The 11,717-nt window shown below is 43.3% G+C and overlaps 1 protein-coding gene across 2 annotated transcripts in view; it reads left to right on the top strand.

The window, feature by feature from the left end:
* The window catches only part of stk11ip (serine/threonine kinase 11 interacting protein), a 42,848-nt gene extending 33,065 nt beyond the window's left edge, over positions 1-9,783 (top strand). For both annotated transcript variants that reach the window (XM_076303267.1, XM_076303266.1), the window contains exons 23-26: positions 4,895-4,979; positions 5,574-5,662; positions 7,325-7,554; positions 7,984-9,783. In XM_076303267.1, the coding sequence (XP_076159382.1) occupies positions 4,895-4,979; positions 5,574-5,662; positions 7,325-7,554; positions 7,984-8,124 (545 nt within the window). In that variant the 3' untranslated portion in view covers positions 8,125-9,783. The remainder of the gene's footprint in view (positions 1-4,894; positions 4,980-5,573; positions 5,663-7,324; positions 7,555-7,983) is intronic.
* Positions 9,784-11,717: the final 1,934 nt, after the last annotated feature.

The raw sequence follows: 11,717 nt of genomic DNA, 5'->3' as shown, positions 1-11,717 counted from the left end.
CAGAGAACTTTGAAGGGATAAGAAGGAAGACTTGTGATCTTGAGGCTATCGAATACTTCCCATGTCAAGGAATCTACTTTGAATCATTTCAGATTTTTTTTTTTTTTTTCCTAAGATGTAGCCAAACTGGATGTCTTATATTCTCTTTTTTTTAGTCTTGTCAGATACCAATGCAGAAGACCACACAAAACCACAACAACAGTGGAATGGTCCAGGTTTCAGCTAGCATGCAGCGAGTCTTAGAGGAAGCCAGTTCATCATGTCCCTTAACCTGTTGAGGAGTACGGTCACAAATATGTGATTAGAATGTTCGCAAACCGAGAGTTCCACATTATGATGTCACAATTACCCTCAGAGATTTCCCCCATAGACTGAGGGCTTATTCGCAAACACCGCCGCGGCCATATTGTTGATATGACATTCCAGTTCTATAGGCTATTCTATGTGACAATCGCCTGTAGCGCGTAGATTTGAGCTGAGCAGAGCACAGTAGCCTAACAGCTTCATCTCGTCAATATAAGTAAATAAACGTATGGACCCATATCTAATAGCATTAAGTAAATATCCGTCATTATTGTCAACTGTAAATTACCCCGATATTTATTTATAGCCCAACTGTCTTGTTCATACATCGGCACACGTCGCAGCTGAAGGGGACAAGCGTTCAAGTCGCCTGAGTCAAGGTCGGCGAACTTATATTTGTTCCACCAACGACATCGTCTAACATTGCCATGATCGGAGAGAATAAAGTTGCATCTCATTGGACTGCAATTGTATCTTGCGTTTGCCTGTTGCTCACAACCTGCAGCCAAGGACTTTGCTAAAGTAGTTTAAAGTGGGTTAGCCAGTGATCGTTTTTGTCTGATAACTTCTACAGGAGGATCTATGATGCAACTACATGGTCTGGAGGCAGAAAGGGCTATCATATTTCTCTGTAACATTTCCAAAATCCAAGTGAACAAAACACTATACAAATCAGAAGTATCTACTGATATCTTTCTCCGCTGAGTTTGTGCCTACTATTTGCCACTTGCCGTGCCACTAAGACAAGCTGAAAAGGGCGTATCATGAATAAATATATTAGCCTAGGCTACTAACGTTGGCTAACATTGCCTACCTAGCAATACTATCTATGCAAATGTCCAAAGGTAATCTACGGTAGGCGACTACATCAAGCTACTGCTGATGTCTCCGCATTGCATAGGGGCAGCTGTTAAAAACGTATTTAACTTAAGCCCACAGAGGACAATATAATATAGTATTAATACAAATATAATAATGGCGATGGATGTGAGGAGTTGGCTGTAAGTTTAGCCTAGGCTATTTATCCTATGTTAGCCACCAGTCTCTCCTGCGACTACTTCTCAGTCTCATTCTCTTCTCGTTTTCTGACCATGTCAACAATGAGCAACGAAAATAAGGGAGATTTTCCAGGTTACTCACCCAAAATACAGGGACATTTCAACATTCGTCTTTCTGTTGCTATCCATCTGCTGAGAGCAAGAATTCGTAGGCCTACTGAAACTGCTGCACTAATTAAACGAGGCGAAGCTAAGCTAGGTCTAATGAGATTGGCGTCAAATCGTGCTCTCTCCCACACTGTTCTGATCACTCTGGTCGCCTTCAGGCAAGCAAAACGATGCTTTTAAAACATATTTTCGCTGGAAGGGCAGGGGGTACAGGACAACAGTACAGAGACGGCCAAGTCCGATGGGGCTAATGTTATGAAAGTGATAAAATATGGGATATTTTACGGGAAAATATTAAAACAGGAAGACAGCTGGAAAAAGTTGACAGGTATGTTTCTGACAGTGGGTGACTCTAGGGCTATTTGCTGTTGTTAGAACGGCCTGTATTGCTGTTGTTAGAACGGCCTGCCCTGTAGCCTAGGCCTATTGCACAACATAGGCCTACCATCACGTTACCTTTTGTACAAATAAATAAATAGCCTACAGCGATCATACCGGCGCTGTCGCGCTTGTCATTGACAGCTGCATTAAATAGACCCACCTATGCATTTTCTATATCAACAAAATGGCCGCTGCGAACGTTATTACCTGATTATTACGTAGATTGAATAAGCCTAATAAGGAACACTGGCACTATAGATTGTTTGCGTAGAATTCTAGAAGGAACCAGGAAAATAATTCACTCCTCAACAGGTTAACCGCTGCCTCTGCAGGCTTTCCAACGCCTAAGTGCTCCAGGGAAAGTTAAGACCATGAGTTTGTTGGTACCAATTTTGTACCATTTTTATGTTGCACATTTCTTTTTTTTCCCTGGAACATAAAGAGGAGGCATGTGAGAGGCATTATTGCTTAACCAGTAGGGATATTTGTTCTCTGGACGTAGCCAGGACTGTGCTGAAAAATAATTGTGTTCCATGGAGAAGAAGAAAAAACCTTGCTTGCATTGCTATGCAAAATCTTGGCAGCAAAACACTGAATTTGCCCCCCCCCCCCCCCCCCATTTATGAAACAAGACCTGTTTATTAAGTGCAGGGGGGGGGGGGGGGGCAGGGGAAAAGCCAAGGTATTTATTGAGTTCTGCTTTGCCATTCAACAGCTGTTATAATATTTGTCTCGGAGAATAACTGGATAGAAAAGGATACCTTTACCGTAACCAAACCGTTTGTGCACACCGGACTGGCTTTACACGATATGGAACAGATGTTGGTGCAGTGTTAGCAGGCCAGTCAGTGATCCCTGTCAGTGGTGGATGGAGTGTGTGTGTGGGGGGGGGGGGGGTAGATTGCTGAAAGACGGAGAGGATGTGGTTTTATATTGCAAAGGAAATGCTGCTGGAAAGAGTGCAGGAGAAGGAGAGAGGGAGGAGGGAGAGAGACAGTGGGGATGGAGGGAGAGAGAGAGACCAACAATGGGGATGGAGGGAGAGAGACTGATAATGAGGAAGAATGGAGAGAGAGAGAGAGATTCAGGACTAAGACCAAGAAACTAAGTTCATTCAAGTAGCACAGGAGTCACACACAAGATGTTTTTGTAGATTTCCTGGATTGCTGGTGAGTTTCTAATAAAGGAAGCCAGTCTGTTATGGATGAACATGCCACAGCTATCTGATACAGGTACACAGTGACTCATAGAGGAGAAAGTACAATGGTCCCTTAACACAAGTTAGAGGAGTCTAAAAAGATCAAATCCATGTGCACTGGCCGTTTGAAGATCCCAGGTGCTGGTGAAGAGCAGTAATAACATACTTTAAAAATAGAGAATATTAGTCTTGGGTAGATGACTCTGGTTAGTGCAGACTCCCACGTCTCTGTTTGAAAAAGTTATAAGTTATGTGCGAGATGTGACCAAGTCGTTTTGGAAACGGTCAGGCTAGGGCATTTGTAGACTATCTATCTATCTCTAATATCCTTTTAATGGGTTGAAATCGTGGTAGCTGTCAGGAAGATTTTGGTTTTCGTGTGTTTGTGTTGTGTGTGTGTGTGTGTGTGTGTGTGTGTGTGTGTGTGTTTGTGCGTGTGCGTGTGCGTGCGCGTGCGTGTGTGTGTGCAGTGCAGACTGCAAAGCTCTGCGGTGTGTGATTACTTGGCCCTAATGACCATAATAGAATGAGGGGGCCATGCTGTTGGTAGAGCATCAGTGTTCACCTACATGTGAAAAAGAAGTGGAGAAGAACACAAAAGCTCTTTTCTTCATTTCCTACAGTCACAAGAGGACAGTGTTCTCCTGTCAAGTCCATTCTCTCCTGCTGAAACTGTACTCTGTACGATCAGTTTTCTTTGGATGAAGAAAGGGGACAGATTTTGTTTTTTTATATATATATATATATATATATATATATATATATATATATATAAAAGCTTTTACTCTTGTTGAACTGGGAAATTACTTTGGCTGTCAATTCAGTATGGCAGAGATCAAAACCTTCCATATTCATTCACATTGTATTAGGTTGGTTTGTGCATTTGCTCTTTGCCATTGGCTCTCTGCCTGTCTTTGCCTTGTGCTTTGTATCTCAGGTCTGTCTCAAGTCTCTGCCGTGTGTGAGATTCAGTAGGACGAGTAGGAGTGACCCAGCCTTGTGCGGAGACGTGTCATTTCCTCTGCATCTCTTTTGTCCCTTAATTCTGTGATCAGAAACATGACTCCTACGAAACTCCTACGAGCCAAAATATGCCCTCCCTCTCATTATCCCAGCAGTCAAGCGTGAGCTATTGAGATTGGCACGGTTTTTGTTCCTGTGCGTATCCTTTTCTGGCTTTTTTTTTTATTTGGGTGTGACTATGGGACAAGGTGTATGATAGGTACAATAGTGGCCTACTGCCAGAGGCCAGATAGTAAATCTCAGTGAAAAGGTCGAACATATAATATGTCTGTTTCTCACTTTCCCCAATTATACTTAAAGAAGTATAATTGTAAAAATAATAATTGGCTTATGCCTATTATTATTATAATACTTATTATTATAAGAACTATTATTATTGAATTGACTTAAATAATGTGCATGCCTATTTTTATTACTATTATTATTAATATGCCAATTATTGATTTAGTAATATGCCAATTATTGATTTAGTAATATAAAACTACTACTATTCACACCTCTTCCTTTCAGTGTTAAAAATGAATTCAGCAGTTGTTGTTTATAAGTGTTGCAATGGTTTGAGGTAAATGTCAGTGTCTTATGCACATCTAAAAATCTACATTTTACACGTAGGTCTTAATTAGTCCTTAACAGAAACAAACACACAGAACTAAATGGATTTTGTTGTATGTGTTCCTGTCAAGAACTAATGGAGAAACAAAGACTCTTAGTGTTGTTGCATGTTGCATACATTCAGATACATACCACAAGGTACATTGCCAGTTAGCTGTTGTGCTGTTCTGAACTCATCTGTCCTGAGCTAATTCTTCATTCTCTCTCGTAGGAATTGTGAGGGAACTGGCTCCGAGGTCGGACAGTAAACTCAAGGCCATCTCCACCACTCGACTCACTCCACACCACCACCTGTGGTAGGTTGGGGGTGCCAGGGCTTCACCCCAGAAGGGAAATGAATTGGGTCTGAGGTCAACACAACGCAATTAAAGATTCACACTGCATAATGCCATTATTATACCTGATAATTCAAATAATCCTGGACTGTTTGAACTGAGAAAAAGGTCCCCCAGGAATAAAAAAAAAAACAATCTGCCCTTATCTAGTGTAAAGAATGAGAAATATCATCATACCCCTTCTAGAACATCGCATACTGCTAGTTCTCCTCTAAAATTCAGATCCAAAACTGCAAATGACTGATACAGTTTGAATATTTTGATTATCTGGACCTGAATTGTATGCCTCCGGACTTGAGGTAAACATCAAAGTGAATATAAAAACTAGACACAGATCAATAGTAGAAAAAGACCAAATCCCTGTTCTTTTGAACCACAAAGTAGTGTAATGCCTGCGGTTGTGGTAGGGGATGCGTAGAGTAGTTGCATTCACTACATCTCTGAATTTCTGCCATGTCAGATTGTATTTCGTATTTCATTTCACTCAGGTTGCTGCTTGTTTTACTTGTGTGTGTGTGTGCGTGTGCGTGTGCGTGTGCGTGTGCGTGTTTTCAGGCCACTGGTGAGTGAAGGCCAGCAGTCACAGGAGGGCGAGGACGACTGTCAACCCCAGTTCCTCTACGTGTTGGCGTTCGTGTGCCAAGGTGGGCCAGGGCTTAGAGTCGGTTTATTTTTCTCCACGCCGCTCCTGGCACACGAGCCAGGCAGGCGGGCAGCCAGTGTTCTCTTCCAGCGCTACCCTCTGTGACGCCGTTGGCTGAGGGTGTAGCTGCAGATAAGAATTTAGAGAGGCGTGATTAAGGCGGGCACAGACATGCTCGCCTGGCTCCCCCTATGAGAGAGAGAGAGAGAGAGAGAGAGAGAGTGAGAGAGAGAGAGAGAGAGAGAGAGAGAGAGAGAGAGAGAGAGAGAGAGAGAGAGAGAGAGAGAGAGAGAGAGAGAGAGAGAGAGAGAGAGAGAGAGAGAGAGAGAGAGAGAGAGAGAGAGAGAGAGAGAGAGAGAGAGAGTTTGGGTGAACTTTTCTATCCTTGAAATGCAACACGAGAGAGAGATGAGGAAAGAGAAAGAGAGATTTGCATCAGTCTTTTCCACACCGACTCATGGAAGATGCATGTGGAAGATACATAAGGTACATTTGACGTCACTGGCTGGTAAAAAAAAAAGTCCAGAACTTTCTATCTCAGGAGAGCATAAAGGAAGCGAGGAGCAAACAAACAATGTGTAACACCAATTGTGCAACACAAATTCTGTGGGCTGTATCAGGAGCTGCTTACCTGGAACCTGAGGGTGGATGATTTCCTTGAGTTGGACCAGTGGAGAGTTGTGTGACTTTGACAAGAAGGTTGGCTCACTTGAAACCATGAGATCCCACTCCCCTGTCATTGATCAATTTTACATGCACAGCAATAATCCGACTATTGACCTTATTCAGAAAAAGACAATATTGCAATTATGGGCTTTATATGAGTTATTGATAGAATATTCCATTCATATTCCCGTTAACACCAGCATAATGTCATTATTACTAGCAAAGACCTTTGATTCTGAAAATGTTTCTGAACCAAAAATTCCTAATAGGATGTTATAAGCCTCAAGACCTTCCTCCCATTGGATGGTGAGCTCCACTAAGAGATTAGTCTTGCTGACTGCCGACCACATAAGATCGGCTATAGCGCCCTTGAGTCAGTGCTGTCTTACATCCTGACAAGATATGCTGGATGCTAGCGTTGGCGGTGTTACAAAGGGAGCAGGTTTCTGCTCGTACTGTATGTGGCTCTGACTAGGAAGCTGAGTCTGGGTCTGAGGAATCTTCTACAATCTTGTCTTAATCGTGTCAATATTGTCTTAATCGTGGTTAATATCGGAACATGAATGTCCATGTAAACATGCTCAATGATGACCGAGATGACTGCTGAACACACCATTAGTGTGTGTAGGTGGTCTGGTCGCGCAGAGAGCTGGGTTCAAAGCCCAGGACTTTTGTTTTGGGGTTTTCCAACACAGACAGACACACACACACCCAAACACTCTCTCACTGTGACACCCTCACACACAGCTGCTGAGAGCCTTCAGTACTGGCGGCTGTTCTCAGCCAAAGCGCACACAGGTTAACAGTGGAGGTGGGTCAAGCGTCCCTCCCTGTCTATGGAGGAGAGAGCAAGCAGCAGAGTGGACTGAGTTCAGCGTTAGTCTGACCAGCACTGCCTGGAGTATCTGTATTCAGACAACCATCTGGTTGGACATTTTGTTAGATTTTCATTTTCATAACAAAAATTTTTTTGACGTTTGCTTTGCTGTCCCTCTAGATCACTCCTTGACACCTGTTACTGTGTTGGCCACGCGGGAAACCCTGTACCTGGTCGACGAGGACCATCAGTGGAGCAAGAGTCAACTCCCAGAGCCAACGTCCAATCAGGATGGAGAGGAGCCCTGTGGACGGGTCACCATCCGAGAGACTCAGCCAATCAGCTGCGTCAGCTCCGTGCATCTCTTCTCCTCCAATCCCTGCCGGGTGGACGTCAAGCTTTATGACGAGGTGGGTATTTTACGGAACGTTCCAGCGTATTAGCAAAGAGGCCCAAGGCAGACAGGTGTGTCTGCTGTCAATCTGATTAGGGGCAATCTGAGACTAACTGCCCCAATTGATCAAGCAAATAGCCCCTCTAAAAATACCAGTGTCTTTCATTTAGAGCATAAACCCCAGGTCCCCTTCCCAAGGCTGTGTCTGCTAACCAGCTATTTCTTACCTGGCACATCTTGACTCGAGTTAATTTCTCAAAGTCTGCTTTTATTGGCACATCAGCGTGTACATGGATCACACATACAGGGGCCACAGTGCCACATACAACAAACCATTTACAATATGTATTTTAGTAAGTTGCCCCCTCTCGCTCTCTCTCTTTCTCTCTCTCTTCTTCTCTCCCCTCCCTATGTCCCCCTCTCCCCCTCTCCTTGGCTCCTGTAGGTGCTGAAGCAGGAGTGCTCGTGGGCGCTGCAGACGGAATGTGGGGAGCGCGTGCAGGCTCTGGTGGAGTGGGTGCGCACGCAGTGGGAGGCCATGTTTGGGGTCAAACTGACCACCAGCATACAGGAGCTGCCCAGCTGAGACACCCATCCTCATCACCCCCTCGAACCCCGTACATTTGTGTTGTCCTCTCTCTGTTCTCTGTCTCTTTCACCTTCTTCCCATCCCTCATGCTACCTTTCTTTCTCTATCCATCTATCATCTATCTGTCTCTCTCTCTTTCTCTATCCATCTATCATCTATCTGTCTCTCTCTCTTTCTCTATCCATCTATTATCTATCTGTCTCTCTCTTTGTGCTTTCAAACGTACTTAAACTTTGTCAAACCTGAATCTTTTTAGTCCCATCTTTCTTTTTTCTTTTTTTCTTTCTTTCTTTTCTCTCATTGTTTCTGCTTCTGTGTCTACCTCTTCCACCTCTCTCTACCTCTATACACGTGACTCTTTCTCTCTCTCTCCATTTCAACCATCTCATTTGCTTGCCTAGTATGTCCTTTGATCCGTCTACTTTTTTCTAGGCTTGCTTATCCCCTGTCCATTCTCTCTGTGTATCTCTCTTTCTCTCACTCTTTCTCTCTCTCTCTCTCTCCCCCACTCCTTCCCTCTTTCTAATACCCACCTTCCTGCCAATCTCCCCTTTTTAATAAAAGCTGATCTGTTGTACTTGGCAACAGGAAACAGCCAAAATCGCTCACATGAAATGGCTCACTGGACGCGACCTGGGTAAAGGCCCACGCAGCGAAATGCACTGCACGCTCCCTCTGCCGCTTTCTCGCAGAGGTCCGTGCCTTACTGACTGGGCTCTGCTTGCTGTCTACCAATGCACCTTATGGTGCCTTATGCTCGGAATGAAATGAGATTGGGAAGATGAGGGAATGTCCATGTCGACATGGACACTGCGTTACTTCAGGGACTGTGTCTGTGTGTGTGTGTGTGTGTGTGTGTGTGTGTGTGTGTGTGTGTGTGTGTGTGTGTGTGTGTGTGTGTGTGTGTGTGTGTGTGTGTGTGTGTGTGTGTGTGTATATACATGTGTGGTGTGTTTGCATGGGTAATTGTCTGTGCGTGTAATTTTTGTGTTTATGTGCCGATCTTGAAACCTGCCGAGCCAGTGATAACGGGCACTGTGTGATGAAGCATGGCATCATTAGCCCCGGGACACGGGCTGCCACATGACAGCCTGAGAGGAATCTTTGAAGTTGACTCACACAGCTTTTCACTAAAAATGCTTTCTGTTGCTTTTAGTCATTTGTCATTTGTCATGTGCATTTTACATGTTGTTGTTCTTTTTTATAGTTCCAACTCATGCATTCTAAGTTTATGTGAAAACATCAATGACTGCATATGAAAGGGTGTTTGTTGGATGTTTTAATGGACAGATATGCGTTAGTAAAATAGTACATAGACAACTGTTTGTAAAAGGGAATTATTACCTTGGTGGCTATCACTCAGTATTTATGTTTGGCCACCATGTATTACAAGTTTAATTTAGTATTTGTGCCAACTATAACTTATAATAATTGCACTGCAACAGTTTGGTAATGTTTTCAGAAATGTAAAAAAGGTAACTGAAAAAGGTAACTGTGATGCAAGCTCTTTCGTTATGGAACTTCAAGTGAACTTCCACTGCGTCATTGTGTTTTCTATTTATTTTTCTGTGGCCGTAAAATTAATGTCAAGTTAGTGTTGAAAATGCTTTTTTTATTTTGTTATATGAATAATAAAAAAATGGCCTATCTTGTGTACTCGCTTTGTGTGGGTGAATTCGACTGGAACATGACAGCTGGAGAGTTCTATGGTTGTGGAATTAATAACCAGAGCTTTTACATTTTTTGCCACCAGCATCTAGTGGTCTGACCAGAGCTGTGTGACTGTCATTGTTCCGAAAACCCTTTGCAGATGTAGGACCATCAGATATACTAGCCCATCAATATGGCCACACTCACTACGCTCCTAAGACACCGTGTTCACTTTCAGAGAACACTGGAAGATTGCATTGTGGCCAGCAAAATCTGGTGCAAATCAGCCTCGTCATACTCATGACCAACTGTTTTGACTTTTCCACAAAACGGACACTGTCTCGGGAAAATTCATCCCGAAAGTTGGAAGGTGTTTGGGTTTGTCCGTGACAGTGCAGCATTTTCTTTCAGCAGAGGAGATTTAAATGCCCTAATAAAATATGTTCCTCAACAAAGTTCCATTTTATGGACCCAGAATTCTCCAACATTCCAGTCACATGTGTGACAATGCTTGCTAAATTTAGAGTATGCGTTGCATGATTTGCATTATGTACATTACATTATAGATGTTGCCCTTTTCTCCAGCACTATGCACACGGTGTTCTGTTCCACACAGTAGTTGAAGAGTGAGTATAGACACTCCCCTCGGGGAGAATATCTTGTTCCCAACCTAAGTGCAGTATCAATAGTCATAATGTAACAGAATACCATTCAATGTTAGGATTATATCCTACAGTAGCACAGGAATTTAACATGTCTAATGTGCCTGTTAGCAGTGAAGTCACGTGTGTGTGTGTGTGTTTATGTGTGAGCCTCAATGTTATGACACCGGATAGTTCCTACTGAAAAGGTCTTCTAGAGGTGTTTCCACGGACGTGTTTTGCCCCTTTTCGAGTGATTGTCAGCTAAGGCCCTCAGAGGTGTTTAGACATGTGAAGTTGAGTATAGAGTCCAGTCATGGGTGAAATTGTCTTTCAAAACAAAGCACTTTTTCAGGGATGAATGCAAGGTTAGATGTTGACGCAACGTACAGTGAGCCTAACATCTAAACACTTTTTAGTTCACACCTTACTCTGCTAGCTCTCAATCACAGACACACACACACACTTGGCTCAAGTTCCACAATTGGTAAAACAAGGTGCTGACAATACAAGGGTCTTCTTGGGCATTGACCTTAATATTTATGTCCTTTTTGTTCCGCAAGTCACTTAGAGGCAGTCATGGACGCCAGTAGAAATCTTGGGCCCTATGAAAGAATACAATTCCTTCTGTGTTCCGTGCATTGGGTTTTACCACCAATGTAGTTACCCACTTTAACTGCTCATTAAAACTACTGGTTAAAATTGGCTTTCATATAGTTTACGTGGATGGATGGAGTAACTTTCCAGGCGTCTGCATAATGACTGGTCCAGATCATCATCTGACCTAGAGAGCCATTAGTTCTTGTTCTTGGCCACGGGTGGCCCAGGAGTCGAATCTTGCTGGCATTTACACTCCTGAAACAGAAATTGGGCTGGCTGGTCGTGTGATCAGAGCGTTACCATCCATCCCTGACAGTGGTTTCTCCTTCATAAAAGCTCCAATAAACAGGCTTATAAGTGGCCTATGTGAAATTAGTCTACTGTTCTCACTCTGTTTACATGGACGTTGCTCTAGCAGCCATCTGATTACATGAACAGTTCATATCTGGAGACATCTGAAAGCATTTAAGAAGTTTGCTTGATCAATGTTAAAATGTCACATTCCCTGTAAACTAAACAGTTGTTATTTTTGTCAATCCTGAATTGAATATACTGTAAACTCTGAAGTTCAGACGACGATATGGAGTGAGAGGTTTTTCTTTTTAGGGGTAGGACAGGCACAGGCTCTCATCTCATCTTTGGACAGCTGGTTACTAGGATACGACCATGTAAACACAGCATCCCCCACCACACACAGAG

Source organism: Alosa pseudoharengus, unplaced genomic scaffold (assembly GCF_046254945.1).
Source record: "Alosa pseudoharengus isolate Yale_2024_CS ecotype anadromous, Long Island Sound unplaced genomic scaffold, YU_APseudo_1.1 YU_APseudo_1.1_scf_24, whole genome shotgun sequence".
Taxonomy (NCBI): domain Eukaryota; kingdom Metazoa; phylum Chordata; class Actinopteri; order Clupeiformes; family Clupeidae; genus Alosa; species Alosa pseudoharengus.
This window is presented reverse-complemented; position numbering and strand designations above follow the sequence as displayed.